The 20346-nt window shown below is 46.0% G+C and overlaps 1 protein-coding gene across 2 annotated transcripts; it reads right to left on the bottom strand.

The window, feature by feature from the left end:
- Nucleotides 1–4335: 4335 nt before the first annotated feature.
- CMPK2 (cytidine/uridine monophosphate kinase 2) lies at nucleotides 4336–16427 on the bottom strand. Of its 2 annotated transcripts, XM_070571765.1 has the most exons (6): nucleotides 15428–16264; nucleotides 14001–14115; nucleotides 12793–12994; nucleotides 6786–7019; nucleotides 5202–5339; nucleotides 4336–5111 (listed from the first exon to the last, which is right to left on the bottom strand). In XM_070571765.1, exons 1-5 carry the CDS (start codon nucleotides 16100–16102, stop codon nucleotides 5222–5224), a joined length of 1344 nt encoding a protein of 447 aa, XP_070427866.1. In that variant the 5' UTR covers nucleotides 16103–16264; the 3' UTR covers nucleotides 4336–5111; nucleotides 5202–5221. The 2 variants fall into 2 exon arrangements, with proteins under 2 accessions (XP_070427866.1, XP_070427867.1); XM_070571766.1 differs by having other exon boundaries at nucleotides 4336–5339; nucleotides 15428–16427.
- Between the last annotated feature and the right edge of the window lie 3919 nt (nucleotides 16428–20346).

The following is a 20346-nucleotide window of genomic DNA, read 5'->3' as shown; positions in this document are numbered from 1 at the left end:
TCTGACTTCAAAGGCACTCACATTCAATTGTCTAAAAATCACTGTGTTGAAACCTGTTGTTAAAAAGTAAAATCAAATAATGCTGTGCTGGCTGAATTCAGCCTGCTGCCCATTCCAGCCACAACCCTGCTTGGTCCTGGGAGGGTTCAGAAATTTTCCACAAGGAAGACTGTAATAAGATCTACACTTTAAAGAGTGAACAGGACAAATGGCAGATAGATGAAGAGGTCAGCAGGTGTCTACAGCAATAATCTAGACGATGAGAGCTTCACTCAAAAGGTCAAAAGCTATGTACAAAGTTTTTAGTCTCCACCCCAAACATGAGCCACCAAGCATCACCAGAATCTGAGGACAGCATGTTAGCTGGAAGATGCAAATAAAACTAACAAACAAAAATCCACCTCAGAGGGGCCGGCCCTGTGGCACAGTGGTTAAGTCTGGCGTGGTCTGCTTCAGTGGCCCAGGTTCACAGGTTTGGATCCCAGGCACAGACCTACAGCACTCATCAGCCATCCCCATGGTGGTGACCCATATACAAAACAGAGGAAGACTGGCACAGATGTTAGGTCAGTGCTAGTCTTCCTCAGGAAAAAAAAAAACACCTTAGACGAAATGGAAACTTTGCAGAAGAACTGTAAATGAAGTCATAATTGATAGTCTCAGAGAGATAAATGAAGATATTGCATCCAGAAAAAGAACAAATGTTTTTTAAAAAGACTATTTAGATAACAAGAGAAAGAAAGAGAGGGAGAAAGAGAAAGCTTTCCAAGTTTAGAATCTTGATAGTAGAAATGAAAATCTTAATAGAAGAGCTTAAACACAAAGTTGAAGTATTATAAAATGCAGTAAAGGTATAAAAAGGTAATGTGTGAGAGAAAAGATAAGGAAATTAGAAAACCAGTCTAATATGTTCAACATCAGAATAATAGACTATACAGAAAAAGAGAAAAGAACAAAAATGAGAATTCATCAAGGAAATAATTCAAGAAAATTTCTAAGAATTGAAGGACATGAGTGTCCAGATGAAAGGACCCACCACGGGCCCAGCAGACATGGATGAAAACAGACCCACACCAAAGCACATCACTGTGAAATTCAGAACCCAGTAGGCAAACGGCAGTTTCCATTTACTTCCTAAGGGAAAAAATTAAGGGTTAGATGGTGAGGCATGTGCCCTCCAATTTCCTGTCTCCAGGCTTTGTCCTAGAACCTAGAGCAACAGTTCAGGGAGGGGACGTGGAGAGCATTCATCTCTCCATTTGGGACCTTGAGCTTCTCCGAACCAACCTGGAACAAGGTCACATCAAAATAAACCAGGCTGTGCAGAATGACTAAGCAAAGGAGGGCCCGACAGCTAACCTTCTTGACTGTCCTCAGTTCCTGGACATTTGAATACGCCCTGGGAATGTATGGCCCCCCAGAGAGGAGGCTCCAATGGTCTTGAAATTGAAGCTGGCCATGCAGGCAACTATGGCTGGGGCTGGCCGGAAAACAGAGATCTAAACACTGATGATATCCAAGTGGAGGCCGAGTTTGTCATAAAGGGCTACAAGATACAAATTTCAATTGTCTGCACCAGCAGGGCAATCCACATCCTGATAAAGAGAAGGTAACGTGACTAGAGACCCATCTTCCCTTTTCCCTAAGTTTGCCTAAATGGCAGTCATGGCCACAGACACCCAGACACCATACTGGAGAGAGGCCAGGGGGGCTTCTGAAGCCTGAGAAATCTGAGACGCTGAGTGTTGTCCCTAAAAAAGAGTGTGCATTACCTAAAGGGACTCTTCCAGATCAAATTATATGAAGTTTAAAATACTTCAAATATTTTTTTCTCTGCTAACCAGTTACGCTGCTCATGAGAAAGACCAGATTATTTATAGGCAATATAAAATGACAACATTTTCTTCCAGTTGTAGATTGCAGCTGTAGGCTGAATGAATTTCATGAAATTACTACCCTTTTGAAGTGAGGAAAAAAAATACTTTCCTGAAAACAAAAAGAAGGCCAGTATCCATTTCTCCTCTCCCTGCTCATCCTAGGAAAATATCTAAGTATGTGACCGAAGCTGCATTTACAGAAGTCCTGGAGATTAAAATGAATTTGCTAGTGGATATATTTGCCCATGTGAAGCATAGCTTAATGCCTGACTCCTGGGTTCAAAATTCATAGACAGACAACAGCTTGAATGTGAAGAGAACTGCAGGCGAAAACCCCTTGTGATCCAGCACACCCGCTACCATGTGGCTGCTCTGACCTATGTGGACTTTCCACTCTGGATCTGCAATGTCGCGTAATGGCTCAAATGGCTTTAGCTACACCTTCACTTTTGGCTGAAATTTAAATCACTGGCTGTAACTGAGAGCAAAGTACTTTTGATACTTTATTCCTTAGGAAGTGAGCATTCTGCTTAGCATTCCATCAAAAGGATTTACCTTAATATATTTAACCAATACATATTATATATAAACAGACCTTATGCAGCTACATAAATATATTCCAATGACTTGAAATATATTGCACAGCTGTGTTAAACATTTTTATGTACATCACTGATTATTTCCTTGGTGTACATTCCAAAAAGATCCCAGCATCTGCACATTTTTAAGACACTACACAATTGCTCCTAAAAGACAGAGATTTCACAGAAAGAAGAGTCAGCAAAAAAGGGGAGTCTAGTCTAGAAAACAAAACAAAAAGCCCCAGACATGTGCCACTGAGAGGGGAAGAACATGGAGAAGGTGGATATTGAGGTTCTGCACGTCAGCTCTGTGTGCGTCACAGCTGCTTCCCTAGGTGGACACGCCCCTCACGATGGACCACCAGACACTTTCACTCTACTCCTGACCTGCTTTTTCATAAGTCAGGGCAGTCTCCATTCATCCTGCTGCTTCTCCATCTCTACAGTGTGCCCCTCGTCTCTTGGTCCTGAGATGGCTCTCCACCACCCCTGCACACCAGCCAGCGTGAAGTGTTAAATGGCAAGAGAGGGGCCCTCCCCTTGACATCCCATAGGTCCCTCCTGCTCACAGGCTAGGAGAAGAACCTGTAAGTGGCCAGTTGGCCATTCTAGCTGTAAGGGAGCCTTGGAAATGTACTAGCAATTCTCGGCAGCCTTGTGTTGAGCTAAAAATGCTATTACTGTGGAAGAAGAGAATAACCATTTGGGACAACTGAAGGTCTGTCACAGGGACAGAAACAAAACCCACCTTGTAATGAAACGGAGCCAAGCAAATGCTGCCTTGTCATTGGTTTCTGGTCCTGAGACGGCTCACCACCACCCCTGCACACCAGAGATAGTGACGCTGTTTTCTCTCACACTCATGCATCATATACCTATCAGTGTATAAAGAGCCCCGTGTACAAAGAATTATTTCTTACTGGATTAGAAAAAAATCCTTTAATATCTGCAATGAGGAAGGGATTGTACTTTCTTGAAACGACATTTAAAACAAAATAAAAATGCCCTCCCCTTCTCCCGAAAGCACTTTGACCACAAATTCCACTTGATCCACGAGCTCACACCTTTCCACTTCCTTGGCTGAAAACTCCCTCCCACAGAAGAGCCGCACTGGAGGGAGACCTTCAGAAAAGCCGCTGTGCACTTGGGACCACAGCAGAGGTGGGAAGGTCACAGCGAGTTTATTCCTTTGCAAGGTACACAGAGAAAGCACTAAACTAGGCTGCCAGCAGAAGCTTTTCAAAACGTTTAAAGTAAATAACACCAATAAGATCATTAATTTAATAAGATCTTTTTTAAGATATCACATCTTAAAGAAACCTAATGCTGTTTATCAGCTTTAAAAAATACTTTCAACTGAAACCAATTACATATTTATATACGTAAACATAGTGGTATAAATTACCTTGAGTTCTTTTGAAAAATAGTATGATATATTTAATACTAAACTTTGTTATAATTTAAGATTCCATATGATAAATCCTATAAAGCCTTAAATTTAATTATTTTGGGGGAATGTCTTCTTGTCTCAAGAATAATTTACAGATTCATCCACCTTAGAACTGGAAGGAATTTTAGGTAATCATCTGGTTCAGCCAACTCCTTAAGACAAATAAAGAATTATTATCACTTTCTGGATCAAGATACATGGACTATTGATGTGAAATGACTCACCCAAAGCCATACACCTATTCAGTTTCCTTTTCTCTCAGATAATTTGTTCTCTAGCCAAACAGATCTTAAAGCTCACCTCATGTGTAATCCTAAGACATTCAAGTGCAAGAGAATTTACTAAGAAATTCCATTCCAGGATCCTCTGTGTTAATTCAGTAAGATAAATTAAATCCGTGTAATGAAAATACACAACAAGCAATGCATTTAGCGTCTGGCTTCAATTTTAATTAGTGAAGCATAGCCCCTACACTGAGGAGAAACATGATGTAAACATCAATATAAATACATTGCTGGGTTGGCTACGTTTAATGCATCTAGTTCGGTGCACAACACTCATTTCATCCAAAGCCATGTTTGCAGAGGAAAGAAAAGCAATATAAATAAGCAGAATATAATTCAAAGAAGGTTGGTACATTTTTATTTAGAGCATCTTGGATTGGCTCTCTCTCTCTTTGACTCTGAAGTGGTAACTGAGAGGACCACCTCGGGGGTTGTAAGTCTCAGACACAAATCAGATGCCTTCCTTGTAAGTGACCCCTACCCACAAGACAGCTCCCTGGGAGTGTCTTTGGACAGCCAGGACACAGGTACATGTTCTGTGGGATGGCTTGGCTCTAGGATTTGCAGCTGAGCTCACGATGATGGAACGTGGCCAGAATGGGAAGAAGTCGACTCTGGCCACATCAAGGTCTCATCAGGGAGCCAGGCGCAGGCATGGGAGAGGCTTCAGGGGCTTCTGTTGATGTGGAAGATCTTCCCAGTTGCTCCTGTTTACCTCGTGCATCTGGACGGAACAAACCTTGGAGGGATTTGGTAGGGAGGTAGCCAAAAATACGTCCCAAGAAAATGTTGGTTATTCTAGACAGAGAGCCATCTCTGGTCTCTCACTGGAATGTGACCAGTCTCAACCTTGACGGGTCCAAGGGTCAGAAGACAGTACGTGGTTCAGGAAGAACTGAAATATCCGGTCTCCAATTTTCTGCTTATGCAACAGAAATCGAAGAAAACTGCATAACCAGTTGTGGGCTTAAATGTATCAAACAACATCAAAGCTAGTAAAATGCCTCACCTGGCCTGGAGTAACCACAATTAATTACAATTATTTTGGATTAGGCTTAAAACCATCTGGAGGACCTTTTCTCTGGAGGGGCTGGCATCAACCACATGGCAGCCAGGGTTCTGCATCCGCTGGTAGGACTCTTCCACCCTGGGGACAGGCAGAAGGAAAAGAGTTGGCCTGCTTTTCAACACAGCTCTGCATGCAAAGGTTCGTTTCCCACCAGAACATCAACAGCTTGAAGCCAGTTCCCAGCTGGGTGATCTCGCTGCTCCCCCTGGCAACTACCTTTGCCCACAGGAAACATTTGATACATTTTGTTTAATAAATGATACATTAATAATAATGTTTAACGGCTAGCATTTATTGAATACATATTATCTGCCAAGCATTAGCATTCTGCACAGTTCTTCTCATTTCAAACTCAGAGCAACCTTAGGATAGAAACCACTGTCATCCTCATTTTGCAGGGAAAGTAGCCAGAGGCTCAAAGAGATTAAGTAATTTGCCCAATGGTAAATTTCTCCACAATCTGTGCCCTGAAGGGTTTCAGACTAGCCAGAGGTCCTCAGTGTATACGTTGATTTCACTTGAGAGTCTTCTAATATTTCACCCAAATTCCACGTCTCCCGTTGTGCTACCAGCCTTGATGGATTGGAATGACTGGTGCTGACTGTGTCACGGGAGCACCTGGGCACCGAGGTGGCAGCAGGCGCCTAGTTGAGATGGGCTGCTCCACAGCTCTGCTTTACCACTGACTGGCTAAGCGAATTGCTCAAATTCTTTTCCCCCCTGTGCCTCGGCTTTCTCAGCTGCAAAATGAAGACTGAAATAATGCCTTCCTTCCAGGTTTGTCATGGGGCCTAAGTGAATTAATACAAGTAAATTGCTTGACATGGTTTCTTTGTACACTGCAGAGCTGTTATTTATTTATATGATATAAAGTCTTCTGTTTCGGCTTTTCAGACCAGTCCTAGAGAACTGACTCATAGTCAGCCATGAAGCAGTAAGATGGCCCAGACTCTCCTGCTATTGTGTTCAGAGCTTTCCAATGCAAATGAAAGCACTGCCTTAAAATCAGACAGATCTTGATTTTAATCCCAGTTTTACCCCTTAGTATCTACACAAATTTAGACGAATCCCTTAACTCTTTCAGCCTCAGTTTTGTAAACTGTAAAATATGACTCCTGTTGTCCTTTCCAAGATTACAGAGCATGAGGAGGAAAAGGACAGAAGTACCTGACAGGTCAAAGTCACCAGGAGTCCACCAGACAGCGCTCTGCGCCCAGTATAGTTCAACTGGGGAAACCGAGACCCAGAAACGCGCATTGTCTTTCTCAGGTCCACACTGTTGCTGGCACAGCCAGGACTGGAAAGTCGGCTCCCCAGTCAGCTATCCCAGGGCTTTAAAACAACAACACTGAGGCCCCATGGCAACCACCCCATGGGAAGCAGCTGAACTAATGTGGAGGATGTTGCCTCTTGGGCTTGAAAAATGGGAACGTCATTTCCTCCGCATTCCTAAAGTTAGTGCTGCTCCTCGCTTGCCATCACGGCCAGGGACCCCTGCCACCCACACTGCATCAGGACACCTACTTTTGACGAAATATATTGTCGGTCTCCAGTTCAGCTTCCTCTCTGGTCTTCTCCATGCCCCGGCCCTCGATCCTGTGCATTCTCTCCTTGGGACTCACGGTGAGCAGCAGGACCAGGTCGGGTTTGAGCAGGTCCCTCGGCCACTGGTATATAGGGTGATGGGCCGGGGGCAGGTGCTGGAGACCCCCACTCACCTCGGTGGCTATGGCATAGGAGGCTGTGCTGTGCCAGTACCTGAGAAGGAAATGAGTAGTAAGTTCTCCGTCTGCAGAAGAAGTCAAGTCAGCTCCTGAAAATCAGCTGCTGAGGATGCTAAACCAAGGAGGGCTCTGCTAAAGTTTCCCTAATATTGCATAAATTAAACAAATACAACAAAATCTTAAAGATATGTATAAAATGTAAAAAGTAAATTAAAATCAATAAGAAAGCACTGGGCTATTCACAGCTACATTTACTCAATGGAAAGCACATTTATGTGAGATTGCTCGGCCGTATCCTTTCAGCCTCGCAGTATGCTTTCTTCTACGAAGGGAAGATGACAGGGGGTGAGGGGTTGTTTGTAGTCCATTTGTATTTAATGTTGTGTCTTGGCCGAATAAAAATCTGCAGGCCCATTCAGTCCCCACATTGTCTTAAAATTGAATTTGCCAGTGAAATCTCCGTTCTGGGAACCGTGGGGAGGAAGCCTTTGTCCGTCTCACCTCGTTGTCGTTATTGCCATGGAGCGGGTTTGGACTGTTAGCCACTCCGAGGACAGTGGAACCCTGCCAGGTCTTTTTGCACCATCCCACCTTCTGGCGCTGTGTCAGAAAACGCTCTGCTGCTATCCACAGGGTTTTCACGGCGAAATTTTTCACAAGTGGGTGGCCAGGTCCTCTTCCTAGTCTGGAAGCTCTGCTGAAACCTGTCCACCACGGTGACCGTGGGGTATATTTGAAATACCGGTGGCATAGCTTTCATGCAACAGCAGCTGCCACAGTATGACAACCAACAGGTGGGTGAGTGGTTCCCTGATCGGGACAGAAACCCGGGCCTCGGCAGCAAGAGCACCGCATCTTAACCACAAGCCCACCAGGGCTGGTCTCCCAACTCCCCAGCCATCTAATTGTGCATCAGCATCTGGTGGGGAGTCAGATAAAACAAAATACACCCTAGGTACACAACTCTGGGGAAACCCTCCCTGAGGGAAGTGGATCACTCCTGAATGGCTGTTTTAAAAATGTTTCGGGGGAAGGAAAAGAAAATCAAATGAGCTCTCTATTTCAAATGCCCAATTGCTTTCCACTGCCTGCCAGAAAACCATCAGCCTCCGCACAAGGACATGGACGCCCCTCACAGTGTGCACCCCCGCACCTCCTTCACAGAACTGTGCCCACTTCTTCCCCCAGCCAGAGAGAGGTTCTCACTCAGCGGAGTCCCCCTCAGAGGAAGCCCCCAGGCAGCACTCATGGCTCCTCCTCTGGGCTCTCAGCACCCCTCACACTCGACTCCCTGAGGAATTTCTCCTTGGAAATGAGAGCAAGTTGTTTCCAAGGCCGATGTCGGTCTCCTCCATTGGATAATTCCTTTTGAGTCATCTCTGTGTTCCAAAACCTGAAGCCAGTGTCTGGCACACAATGGGCATGCAGTAAATGTTCTCTGGGTGCACGAATGAAGGAAGTGGGATTATTTATCACTTGCCATAACTTACGATACTCTTTCCCTGTTCATGTCACATTCCAATTTTAAGTGACTAAATGCTAAACTCCAGATCCAGTATCAAAGGACTGTCACCTACAACAAATATTTAAGAAATAATTATAAAAATCCCATTGTGGAGAGGTGCCCGTGGTCCCACCTTTGTCTGTATTTTCAACTTACTGCCTTCAATATTTTAAAATACTAAATTCTTAATCGCTTTAGATTTGATTTACTTTTCACAGTGAAAAGGACATAGTAGCATCTACAAAACAAATTCACAGTGCTATCCAAGTTGTGTGTTGTTTTACCTTCTGCCACCTGCTTGCTTTGTGGACAGAAGTAAGTCATTTCAGCCAATACAGCCTCAACTTTCCTGTCTGGAAAATGAAAATCACGCAAGCTTTGTTCTCCTTCCATAGCTGTTGCAAAAACAGACAAGTGCTTTAAAAACCTGTATCACACTGTCATTGTGAGACAATATCTAATTGTTATTAGACACTGGTTGTAACTAAAGCTGCATCATTTCCAATTACATTAACACAATACAGACAGTACTGCAAAGGACCTTTTCCACCTCCATACATGTGCGCTGAAAACCTCCGGCCCCTGTAGCTGCTAGCTCCTTGAATTCTGCCTGGGAACATTCCTATGTATCACTTCTCTGACTCTTATCACTTACAGACTCGTACTTCCCCCTTCTCTATCAGATGCATCTTATCTCCCAAGCTGAATAAATCCATGCAGGGTCCAGGTTTTCCTTTTCTTGGCAACCAACTACAATTTGCACTGTGTTCTGCACATGCTCCATGTTCACTGAATTAAATAGTCAATTATGAATACAGAGGCTGATATCATCTTAATCTAAAAAGGCTTCTTTCTTGTAGAAAAACCATCAGCAAGAATGGATTTTTTAAAGTAATGAGGGTGATTAAGTTGCCAACCTCAACCACAGGCACCGTCAAAAATTACTCTGTCTCCCTTATTTTTCCAGCTAGATGATGGTGTTGTCTAAAATGGATTTCATTGAAATCGTTAAACATGAACAAAACCCACCCAGACAACAAAAAACTGCTCTTTTCTTCTCATCTGACAAGGTGATACAATATCTCTTTAAAGAACAAAATTGCAGACAATTCACAGACACAAAAGAACAATGAGAGGAAGAATGAGGGCCCTGTTTTCTATAGCCAGAGTGCTCACACTGACGACACTGCAGCTCATTTTAAATAATCATACTCTCTGGCCATCAATTTCAGACTTTCTCCACTGTTGAGTATTCTCCATTCCTGCCATCAGGGAAACCACATTAGTTCAAATCAAATGCAATTTGCTGACACATTATGCATACCTCATACAATAATACCTTGTATTTTAATAGCAATTTGCCATTTTCAAAGCACTTCCACCTGCATCAACTCATTGACTAGTCATCACAAGTCTCGGTGGTCGGCAGAGAAGGGAGGACGGACATCCCATTTAACAGAGTAGGAAACCAGAGACGGAGGGACGGAGAGGACAAGGACCGCGACATGCAGAAGCCCGTGCTGCTTCAGGACATCTCAGGAAATAGTGTGCCTCAGGAAGTCACACTCTATTAGGAAAAGGTTAGTCTTTCTCCTCGAAATAAAGGAGATTGAACCAAACAAAAGTTATCAAATATGGTAGGTCTGGGCACGTTAACTATACGGCAGAAACATCCCAAAGGCAAAGAAGTCCCACAAAAGGATGCAATTTCTTACCCTTCCCTAGGATTCCTTATAGCTTGCCAACTTTGAAATAGCTATCTTCATCCCCAAAGCTAAACCCTACTGACTTTATAGCTTAGAAGATAGCACCAGCCTTCTAACCAAGTTTTGCTGTTTTCATCTAGCCCCCCACCCAGCACCACATGCTTTATTCTCCACATACCATCAGAATGATCTCTTTTTGGAATATTTCAGAGGTATAGACAAGTGTGCAGAGAAAGATATTTCAAGAAAGGGTTGGAAGTTCTCTTTCCATATATGGCAAACCAGCTTTTAACCGACCAACTTACCCACTGGGAACACGTGGAAAAGCCAGAATGGTTAAAGTTAAAGACTGGCAATGTTAATGTTGACTAGGATACGAGTCAAAGGGATTTCTCAAACACTGCTGTGCGAGGAGGGCACTGGGAGTCGTTTCAACCACTTCAGAAAACTTTGCAATATCTACTAAAGCTGAACACACGTGAGCCCCACGTCTCTGCAAATCCTCTCCTGGAAGTCTGCACAACAGCACTGCATACATATGTGCACCAAAGATGTGTGCGAGAATCTTTATGGCAACCAGGACGCAGCTCATAGGCAGGACGAAGGGACTCAGGTGCCAACAGCACTCAGGGTACATCTTCCTGTGTAGGCAGTTCAAGAACAGGCAGAACTAAACTATGGTGCTGGGTGTCAGGGCAGTGGTTACCACTGCACCACTGCGGGGGACAATGGGTGGTGACTGGGAGGAAGGAGGTGGGTATATGGGGTGTGGTAAGGTTCTAAGTCTTGACCTGGGTGCAGGCTATACTTGGATGTGTTCACTTCTTGCAATTCCTTGAAATTAACGTTTATGATTAATGCTCTTTCCTGAAGAATTTTGAGACATGAATACAATTGCTTATCTTTCCAAAAGTAAGTAAAATTGCAGAGAGAATAAAATGAATATTTGTGTAATATTAAGAAATAATCCAATTGCAACTGAAGCCCTTTTGAACTCCTTGTCAACTGCATTTCTCTCTCCTTCCCAGAGGATAGCACTCATAAATTTGGTGTTCAGCATCCTGTCATCCCTTGCACTCTGCAGTTCATATTATTTTGCGTGCACTCTACCGAACCTCTTTCTGTAACCTGATTTTATTCATTCAAAATTATGGTTTTGTAATTTATGCACATTGATGCATTGTACTAGTTTATATTGCTGTATGGTGCTCCATTTTATAAATATGCCAGTACTAATTTACCCTTTCTTCTGTTGATGGGCTTTTGGTTTTGCAAACCTTTCAATAATATCAACAAAACTGAAAGGACCTCTGTGCTTCCTCAGTAGGTGGAAGCACTCTCCCACTTTGCTACATCTTCTCGAACTGCTCTCCAAGGCACTGAGCCAGTATCCACTCCCACCAGCCCCACAGAGAGTGTCTGTGGATCCGTATCATCTGCAGCTCTGGACATGAGGATGCTTTTAATTAGTTCTCACCAACCTGATGAGAGCAAAATGGGGTCTCATGGGGGTTGTAACTTCCCTACCACCGAGTCCTGGAGATTTGAAGACCGGTGTGACTTGCTTGCCATACCCTATGTCCAGTTTTGTGGCATTTTTAAGCTATTTCTTATGTATGGAATTTAAAAAATATAACTCAGCTTATGTCATCCCATTATCTGAAACCTTCCAAGGGCTCCCCACTGCACTCAGAGTAAAGTCCACCCCCTTCCCCACGGCCAGGGCTCTCCTCGTCTGTTGTGTCTTTCTCTTTTCATTCTTCCAGAAAGTACCTCTCGTCCACTATGTTTTCATCACACTGGCCTGCTTCTAGTCCTCAAATATATTAACTCCTTCCTGTCTCGGTGCTTTGCCCTTCCCGGTCCCTCTCGCCATAGTGCTGTTACTGGGGAATGTTCACGCCTGTCTCATCTTGGTGTTTAGGAGCTCAGATCAATGGTACCTCCCTACGTTGGCCCTACTAAACCACACCGGGAGGGGGTCAGCCATTGTCTACCTCATTGCCTGGATCTATCCCCTTCACAGTATTCATCACCCTCTGATATTATCTTAAGTGTTTATGTGCTTGATTATTGCCTTCTCCCTCAATGGTGTGTTTGCTCCATCAAAGCAGGCACTGTCCGGCTCACTTACCACTGAATCCCCTGATGTGAAAACAATCTTTGGCACAGGGTAGATGTGCAATAAATGATTGCTGAATAAGCCAGTGAACAAATGAACCACTGAAAGCATCGATCTGTGAAGCAGAGACTTCGTTGATATCCCCACTATGCTATTTCTAGCTCAGGCACTTCGGCCAGCTACTTAACCTTTCTCAGACCTACGTAGCTCATCAGTCAATTGGGAACAAGCTTTAGTATCCACCTAGGCAAGCAATTGTTCCCAATATTAGTATAGTATATGTAGTGCTCTTAGCAAAATGGGCAATGGTATAGGTGAGTGATAAACCATAGACATTACTCCTATTACTACATTATTCCTATTACAGTTTGACTTAATAAACACATAGTGTACTTGCATATACGTGTACACACACATGCACACACACATGTATGGGAGGAAGAAAATGCCAAATTCAAGGCATTTTTATACCCACCTGTCTACAATCACAGGAGATTTCGTAGATTCTCTAGCTATTTCAGAAGCCACAATATAATTGCCCAAAGAGTAGAATGCTCTTCTAATGATAGTTGGTTCATCATCAAAGATTTTCCTCCACTGGCCAATGCAAGAGGGTGGTGACTTTAAGAGAACGGCCTTGAGCGACTCTGAAACGGACTGGGTCACAGTGGTCTTACCTGCAGGTCATACACAAAATATAGCACATCTTAAGCACAGCCACCAAGTCAGTCCCAAAAGTTAACATTAACTCAGAAAGGTGAAAGGCATTCTTTTAAACTGTCAACTGAATGAGTTGATTAAATAATATGATTCTTTATTAAAAGTTGCACACCCTTAGGAACTTAGGATTCCTCTGTTTGGTATCAGAATACTTAGTCGAAAAGCCAAAATCGTCCTCTTGTTTATAAATTAATGAGAAAGTCTGGCATCTCAGAGCTGGGAAGCAGGCCTGCAGGATATCCCTGTTATAAGCTCTTCCTCATTCCTCAGGACACTCAGTAGCTGACACAGGAAGGAGACGCTCCTCATGCTGAAGCCCACGATGCAATTATCCCCCAAGATCAACCTTGTCCTCGGTATTTGCTGCTGCACTTGGAGCCACACTTCTCCTGTTTCTGTGTTTTGGGCTAAGTGTACACATGTCCATTGTATTTTCATATCTATTTGGCAATTTCAAAGCCTTCTCCCCTCCACTTGCCAGTTTTCCCACAATTTGCTCCAACAGGGGCCTCTGAACTGCCCTTAGTTCCTGGAACCCCCACCCTGGCTCGAGTCTCGCATCTTCGCCCATGCTGTCTCTCCTGTTGGGAGAACCTCTCCACTTTCCTCACCTGACCAGCTCCGATCTCCACTGAAAACACAATCCAGGTGTCAACCCTTCCAAGCCATCCCTGAACACGACTGTGGCTTTTTTGTCTCCTACCCCGACGCTGCATTCACTGCCTTCCTGTGTTCACCAGAGCGCCTGTGGCTTAGCGCCCTCACCCTCCTGTGGTCTTAGCCAGAAAGTCTTATTCACCTTGTGTTCCAGGCCTGCCCCGCTCCCCACCTGGCACACGCTGGAGGCTCACATGAGGCTTATGAATCGAACTCTGGATAAAGTTTTGTTTGTCAGGACCTGTCTATTCCTGCAAGTGATCAATTAATCTCATTGCCTATAACTAGAAGGTAATGCTCTCTTACCTGTGGCATCCAGTCCTTCGATGGCAATGACGGGGAACTTCCCCTTCTGGACCTGTTCCGGGCACTGATCAACCAGGTCGAGCACAGCTCGGGCCTCCGGAATGAAGGGTGTACACTGTAAAACAATGTCTCTGCATCAGCAGGGAAGCAACGGGGCTTTTGCAGAAGCCAAATCTAACTGCCAGAGCAAGCTGGCCTGATGCCACAAAGGTGAGTTACGTTTGGCACCATGCCAGAATTGAGAGACTTTTGAACCTGAGAAGGACTGGATGCTCTTATTTTATGCCACGTAGAGGAGGCTCAAGAAGACGGTAACTGTTACCATCACCGAGCCTGCAGCCCTCACTGACCAGCTTCCTCCAGAGGAGGAGGGACGGGAAAGACGCCGAATTGCAGAGCAGCGTCATACGGCGACAGTGGAACTACAGGCCCCGCCTGGCACGGTGTGTCACAGATGTGGGAAATCAGCCACACTGGAGGCTCCAAAGAGAGCCCTCGGCATTTGTCCTTTCTTAACCGCTCCAAGCCCAGGAGGATGCGTGCGCCGGCACCACCAAGCACGCAAAGCAGGGTCTTCCTGGGGATTCAGGTCCTCACTGTGCCAGGCCGCCCCGCCGCTCACAGCATCTCTGCACCAGCGCCTGGACGTGCATTTACTTATGTGCTCCCTCTGAGCAGGGCGGTATTCTAAGTGCATTCGGAGTGCTAACCTGGCCAATCTTCATGATAACTCTATGGATTCAGGAAACCGAGGCAACGAAAGTGTAAGAAACTTACTCAAAGTGACACAGGTAATTAATGTCAGAGTTTGGATTCAACCCCGAGGAGTTGGTCTTGCACTCTTAACCACTCCACAATATTCACTGAGCACGTGCTGGGTGTCAGATGTTTACTGTCTCAACCCAGCAAGACAGGTATCTTACATAGGAAAGACAAAAAAAAAAAACTTAGAGTAGCTGAGTGACTTGGGTCCAGCAACTGGCAAGTTAGGTGGGCACTGTTTAAGATTTTAAACCCCTAAACTCTTCTCCTTTTCTCTACACACCAACCTCCTGGAATGGTGTAATTACTTGCGAGGTGGAAGATGGTATTATTCCGCCCGCCCCCGCCCAGGGGCCTCCTCCCCCTCCTCCTCCTCCTCCTCCTCCTCTAGGATCTCCAGCTTGCGTGTATAGCAGGCCTCGTGCCGCTCGCTCAGTGTGGTTATATCAGTTTCCCACATCAGGCTGCAAGCTCCTGGTGGGCAAGAATCGCGAAGGAGCCCTGGGGTCTAAACCAGAGCCTGGCGCAGTGGCCGCCTTCACTGAGAGTAAATCAACGATCCGGCACCAGAGGTCTTGACAGGCCAGCCCCCGGGAGAGCACACTGTGTCCGCTTCTCTAGTCTGGGGACCCACCCTGTGCGCTGGGAACGGACGGAACTCTTACCGCCTCCAAAACGGCGCGGGCGGCCTCCCGGGTGGGGAAGACCCCGGAGCTGGGCAGGTCCGGCACCACCGGGTGCAGGGCGGGCTCCGGGGCGGGCACGACGCGCTCGCGGCCCACCTCCCGCCACCCGTGGCCGTCCTGCAGCTCCCACAGGCACTGCCACACCTGGCGGCGCGGGTCGCCCACGAACTCGCCCAGGCGTGGACGCGGGGCCTCTCGGTACGTGCCCAGCAGCGCCAGCAGCGCGCCCCGGGTGTCGGGACTGTCGCGGGGATCGTGGAGCAGGAAGCCTGGCTGCACGCCGCCCGCCCCGCCGCCCGGGCAGTAGCACAGCAGCCGGCGCAGCTGGCACCGCTGGAGGGGGCCGCGGCGCAGCTGGTCCCGTAGGCGCTGGTGCAGCCGGGCCGCCCGCACCCGCGCCGCGCAGCCCGCGCCGGGCGCCAGCGGCACGCACAGCGAGTAGCTGCGGCCGGGGGGACCCAGGAGCGCGGCCGCGCGCGGCTCGAGGGGCGCGGCGGCGGCGTCGTGGCCCACGGCGAAGTGCGCCAAGGTGCAGCCGGGGAGCTCCAGGGCGAAGCAGCGCGGCGACGCCATGGTCCGTGCGCAGGCCTCGCGCCGCGGCCCCAAGAGGCGCCCGAGCAGACGCGGGGCGCGCGGGCGGCGGGCGAAGGCCATGGGCGCGGCCTGGCCCGGCGCCCCCTCTCGGCGCTGGGAAACGAAACCTCGGCGCGGGCGGGGTGCGCCGCCGGGAAACGAAAGCGAGCGGCAGGCGGCCCGGGCGGGGCCCTGGTTTGAGGCGCCCTCCCAGGCCTGTCCTCGCCTCCGCTCCCTGGGCCCAGGGCTGCGCCGGAAACGGGCTGCGGCCGGAGGGAACACCCGCACGTGCGCTCTCCGCGCGGCCCCGATTGCGGACCCGGGCTTGCAGCCTGAAAGCGGCTCCGGAGCCGCGTTCCGCGCGCGGGGAGGCGGCCCCAGGCCCCGGTTGCGTTCCTCCTCCGTTGCACTGCAGACTCCTTACCTGAGCATGACTTGGCGACCCCTCCACGTCCCCGACCTCAGTGCTCCGCGCTGACCACCCGCCCTGCCCCGGCTCAGACCAAGTCCTGCTAGGAGCTGCTTTTGTGGCCTGAACAGCGAATGCTTTTCACTCCCCTTTGCACTTGCTTTTCCCGTCTTCTTGGAATTATGGCCCCCACCCGCCTTTTGCTGACTCTCAGCCTGGAAGTATCCGCAGATTTGCAGCTCCGGGTCACCATACACGAACCAGATCACAGTCCTGCTCTCAGGTCGGATGACAGTAGCATGTGGCATGTTTTCCCAGACAGAAGGCCAGCAGCAGCAGTATTGCTGCCTTTGTATAGCAGAGTTTACACAATTGTTTGGATATTTTATTCTGTTTTTACTCATTAACTGGTATCTTCAAAAAAAAAATGTCAGTCAGACCAAAAAACAAAATCCGTGGGGAAAAATCTCAAAACTGTAGAATTGAGGCAAAGATGAAAAACATAAGATGAGCTAGAAGCAACTAAATCTTATGATTTAATCAATTTGGATTTAGTGTGGGGTTATGTTTACTTCTGAAAGAAGAAAACGTTTTTGATAAACATGAACTGTTACAGATATGTGGTTGAAGAATGGGTTACTAGGCAAGTAATGATTTGGAGTTCAAGATGTTTTAGCTCTTAGAGAATAGGTTCATTTTTATTCTGTATGAGTACTTTGACTTTCCGACATGTAGCGTGTGGAGGTGTTTTCACAGGTATGGCATATATTAAAACAGGAGTCCTCCTGTAACTCCTTCTGGGTTAAGATAGTATTGCCTCCTCCCTTGAGCCTTTCTGGACCCTTTTCCCATGCCCCACCCTTCCCTGTGTTAGTCAGCTGGGGCAGCCATAACAAAATATCACAGCCTGGGAATCATAAACAAGAGCAATTTATTTCCTCACAGTTCTGCAAACCAGAGGTCTAAGATCAGGGTGTCAGCAGCGTTAGTTTCTCCTGAGGCCTCTCTCCTTGGCTTGCAGGCGGCTGCCTTCTTGCAGTGTCCTCACCTGGTCTTCCCTCGGTGCCTGTATCCCTGGTGTCTCTTTGTGTGTCCAGATTCCCTCTTCTGAGTCATATTGGATCAGGGCCCACCCTTACAGCCTCATTTTACCTTAACCACCTCATTACAGACTCTGTCTCCAAAAGATGCTGATGTTATGAGGTATGGGGTATTAGGGTTTCAACATATGAATTTGGGAGGAGCACAGTTTAGCCCGGGCCACCTCCCAAAATATCTGGGTCAGTAGCCTGTCCCCCGTGCACCATCAAGGTTATTGAGATTATAGGATTTTTACACTCTGCAGTCTCCACTCACCCATCGGTCTATTTCCCTCCTTGACAGTGCGCAGGAAGTGCCCTGAGCCTCCAACAGAAAGCTAGCCTGGCACATACTTTGCTAAGTAAACCATGGTATCTGTTCTTAATTTAAGTTTTTCTCTCCATTTTCACCCACCTCCTCCCTACAAGGTGACTGTGAAATCAATGGCACTGCAGTATCTGGGCTCAGTTGATGTTAACTATGTGTTGAAGATTGAAGATACAAGATCTTCATTCATAAAAGAAAAATCTTTGTCATATCTTTGAGCTCCAGTTTCAAATTCCTAGAAGAGAGAATGAAATGGTACCAAGTTGGGTGGATGTTTAAATTGAATAAACTTGCCTGTAGTAATCTACTCTTGTGGGTGGGGAGGAGAGAAGCTGGGAGCTGGAAAGACGCTTCAAAGAGGTCTTTGAAAGAATGAATAACACCGCTTTATTAAGTAAAAAAAAAAAGCCAGTCTTCAGTACTCACAGTATCAAACAAGAAAAAAAATGAAACAGTTTTAGCCATTCTGCTTATAGGGGAAAAAAACCCAAAAATACGAAAGGGAGAATTAACAACTATAAATGCAGTAACTAATAAATAAAAAAAATGAAAAAATAACATTTATTTTGAAACAGAGATGGGTTTTCTAAAACCTGTTTAAATTGATATGCTTCTAGGCAGCCCGTTTAAGTGGAAAAACAGAAAGAAAATGAAATCAGCACAATAAAAATACGAAGAGGAAAGAACCAGAGATTAAACAGGACACCAGAAAGAGAAAGAATATTATATACAATCTATATCAATAAATCTGAGCGTCACGAAATAAATGATGAACTTGGAAAATAAGAATTGATAAAATAGATCCCCAGGAAAGAGTGATCATTCTATAATCCAGATCCCAAGAAAGAAGTTGATGAAGGTGTACTTCATCAAGCAGCCCTTGGGCAAGTTTTATGAGTAACTGCTTCATCAAGGAACAGATAAACTTTCTACTGTATAAACCTTCTGCTCTTTTTTATAAAAGTTCTTTGGGGCACATTTGTGGGCTTCCGATTTGAGGGGTATTATATTGTATTGAGAATAGATTTTCTCACTAAGAAATGTCATTTATATAGCTCCCCATGAGGAAGGAGTTAACATAGCAGGTGCAGGTTCTCTCTCTGGCATCTTTGCAGGGGAGCCCAGAACCATGATCAGTCCTGACCAAACCCTAGAAACATGGCCTTGGAAGGTTCTTTATATTAATCATCAATGATTCTGCGTGTACCCCTGGAGCAATGGACCATGCCCCACCAGCTTGTCAGGATTGCTTTGCACAAATATCAAGACCGATGATGGGCTCCTCATTCACTCTCGGATGCCTAAGTTTAGGTGACCATGGCTGATCACGGCAGGATGCGCCTGCATGTCCAGCCCGCCATGTAACCCCAGACTCTGAGACTCAAGCAGGTTTTCCTGTCCAGCTGTCTCACACTTGTCCCTGTTGTTCACTGCTAGAGAGCAAGCACATCCTGTGCAACCCCAGATGGCAGAGGACTCAGAAGCCTGTGTAGACCACTCCAGTCTTTGGTTGATGTACACCTTTTGCCTGTTGTTCTTGCTCTGCATGCTTTCCATGGAATAAATCCTACCTGTGAGTGCAAGCTGCTCCTGAGTCATGAGTCCCTTTAGCCAGTCAGCAAACATGAGGGTGATGCTGAGACTCCTAAATCACAACCCAATATGCACGACAGTTAAATACGAATGTCAAGGAATAGCACTCACTCTGACTTTGAAACACTTGATATTCTATTTCATTTATTTAAACACATACACACACACAATTACAATTCTGTCAATGAGTGAAATTACACTCATTAGATGAATTAAATTACAAGCAGTAACTGAGTGAACAGGAAAGCCAAGGAGTTAGTGAAGATGTTTGCAATATATGTAACCAAGAAAGTGCACAATATGCAGTGAATTCCTACAAATCAGTAACAGGCATTTCACAAAAGAGACTATCCAAATGGCTAATAAGCACCTAATAGGGTGCTTACCATCTTAGTCATCAGTGGAAATTAAAACCACAGTGAGACACCACTACACGCCCTCTGGGACGGCTAAATTAAGCAAGAGAAAACAGAAATTCTTAAAGTAACAACACCAACTGAGAAGGAAGACATGGGGGCTAGAACACATATCTTTCAGGTAGTAGTTTAAATTGGTTAAACCACTCTGGAAAACTCTTTGAAGGTATGTACTAAAAGGAAATGTGCATATACCTTATGAACCAGTAATTCCACTCCTGGGTATATACCCAACATAAACGCATACCTACGGGGACCAAAAGGCATGTACAAGAAAGTTCATAGCATAATAGCCGAATATTCCAAATGCTCATCATGATAGAATGGTTAAATGAATTGTGGTATATTCAAACAATGGCATCCCAGCTAGCTATGAAAATGAAGAAACCACTGCTAAACACAACAAAATGGATCCATCCACAAATAAAACATTGAGAGAAAGAAGCTAGAAAAGAAACTGTGTTGTCTGACTCCCTCTATATGAGCTTCAACAGCAGGCA

Source organism: Equus przewalskii, chromosome 14 (genome assembly GCF_037783145.1).
Source record: "Equus przewalskii isolate Varuska chromosome 14, EquPr2, whole genome shotgun sequence".
In the NCBI taxonomy this organism is placed as follows: Eukaryota; Metazoa; Chordata; class Mammalia; order Perissodactyla; family Equidae; genus Equus; species Equus przewalskii.
Note: the sequence above shows the minus strand (reverse complement) of the source record. Positions and strands in the feature narration are given on the sequence as shown.

Excerpts from the sequence above, each read along its gene's own strand:
- CMPK2 (XM_070571766.1), bottom strand. The coding sequence starts at position 16,102 with ATGGCCTTCGCCCGCCGCCCGCGCGCCCCGCGTCTGCTCGGGCGCCTC. Across the intron at positions 14,116-15,427 it reads CCCGCGCCGTTTTGGAGGCG|TGTACACCCTTCATTCCGGA; the intron begins GTAAGAGTTCCG and ends ATTGTTTTACAG. Across the intron at positions 7,020-12,792 it reads TCTCCTGTGATTGTAGACAG|GTACTGGCACAGCACAGCCT; the intron begins GTGGGTATAAAA and ends TTTCCTTCTCAG.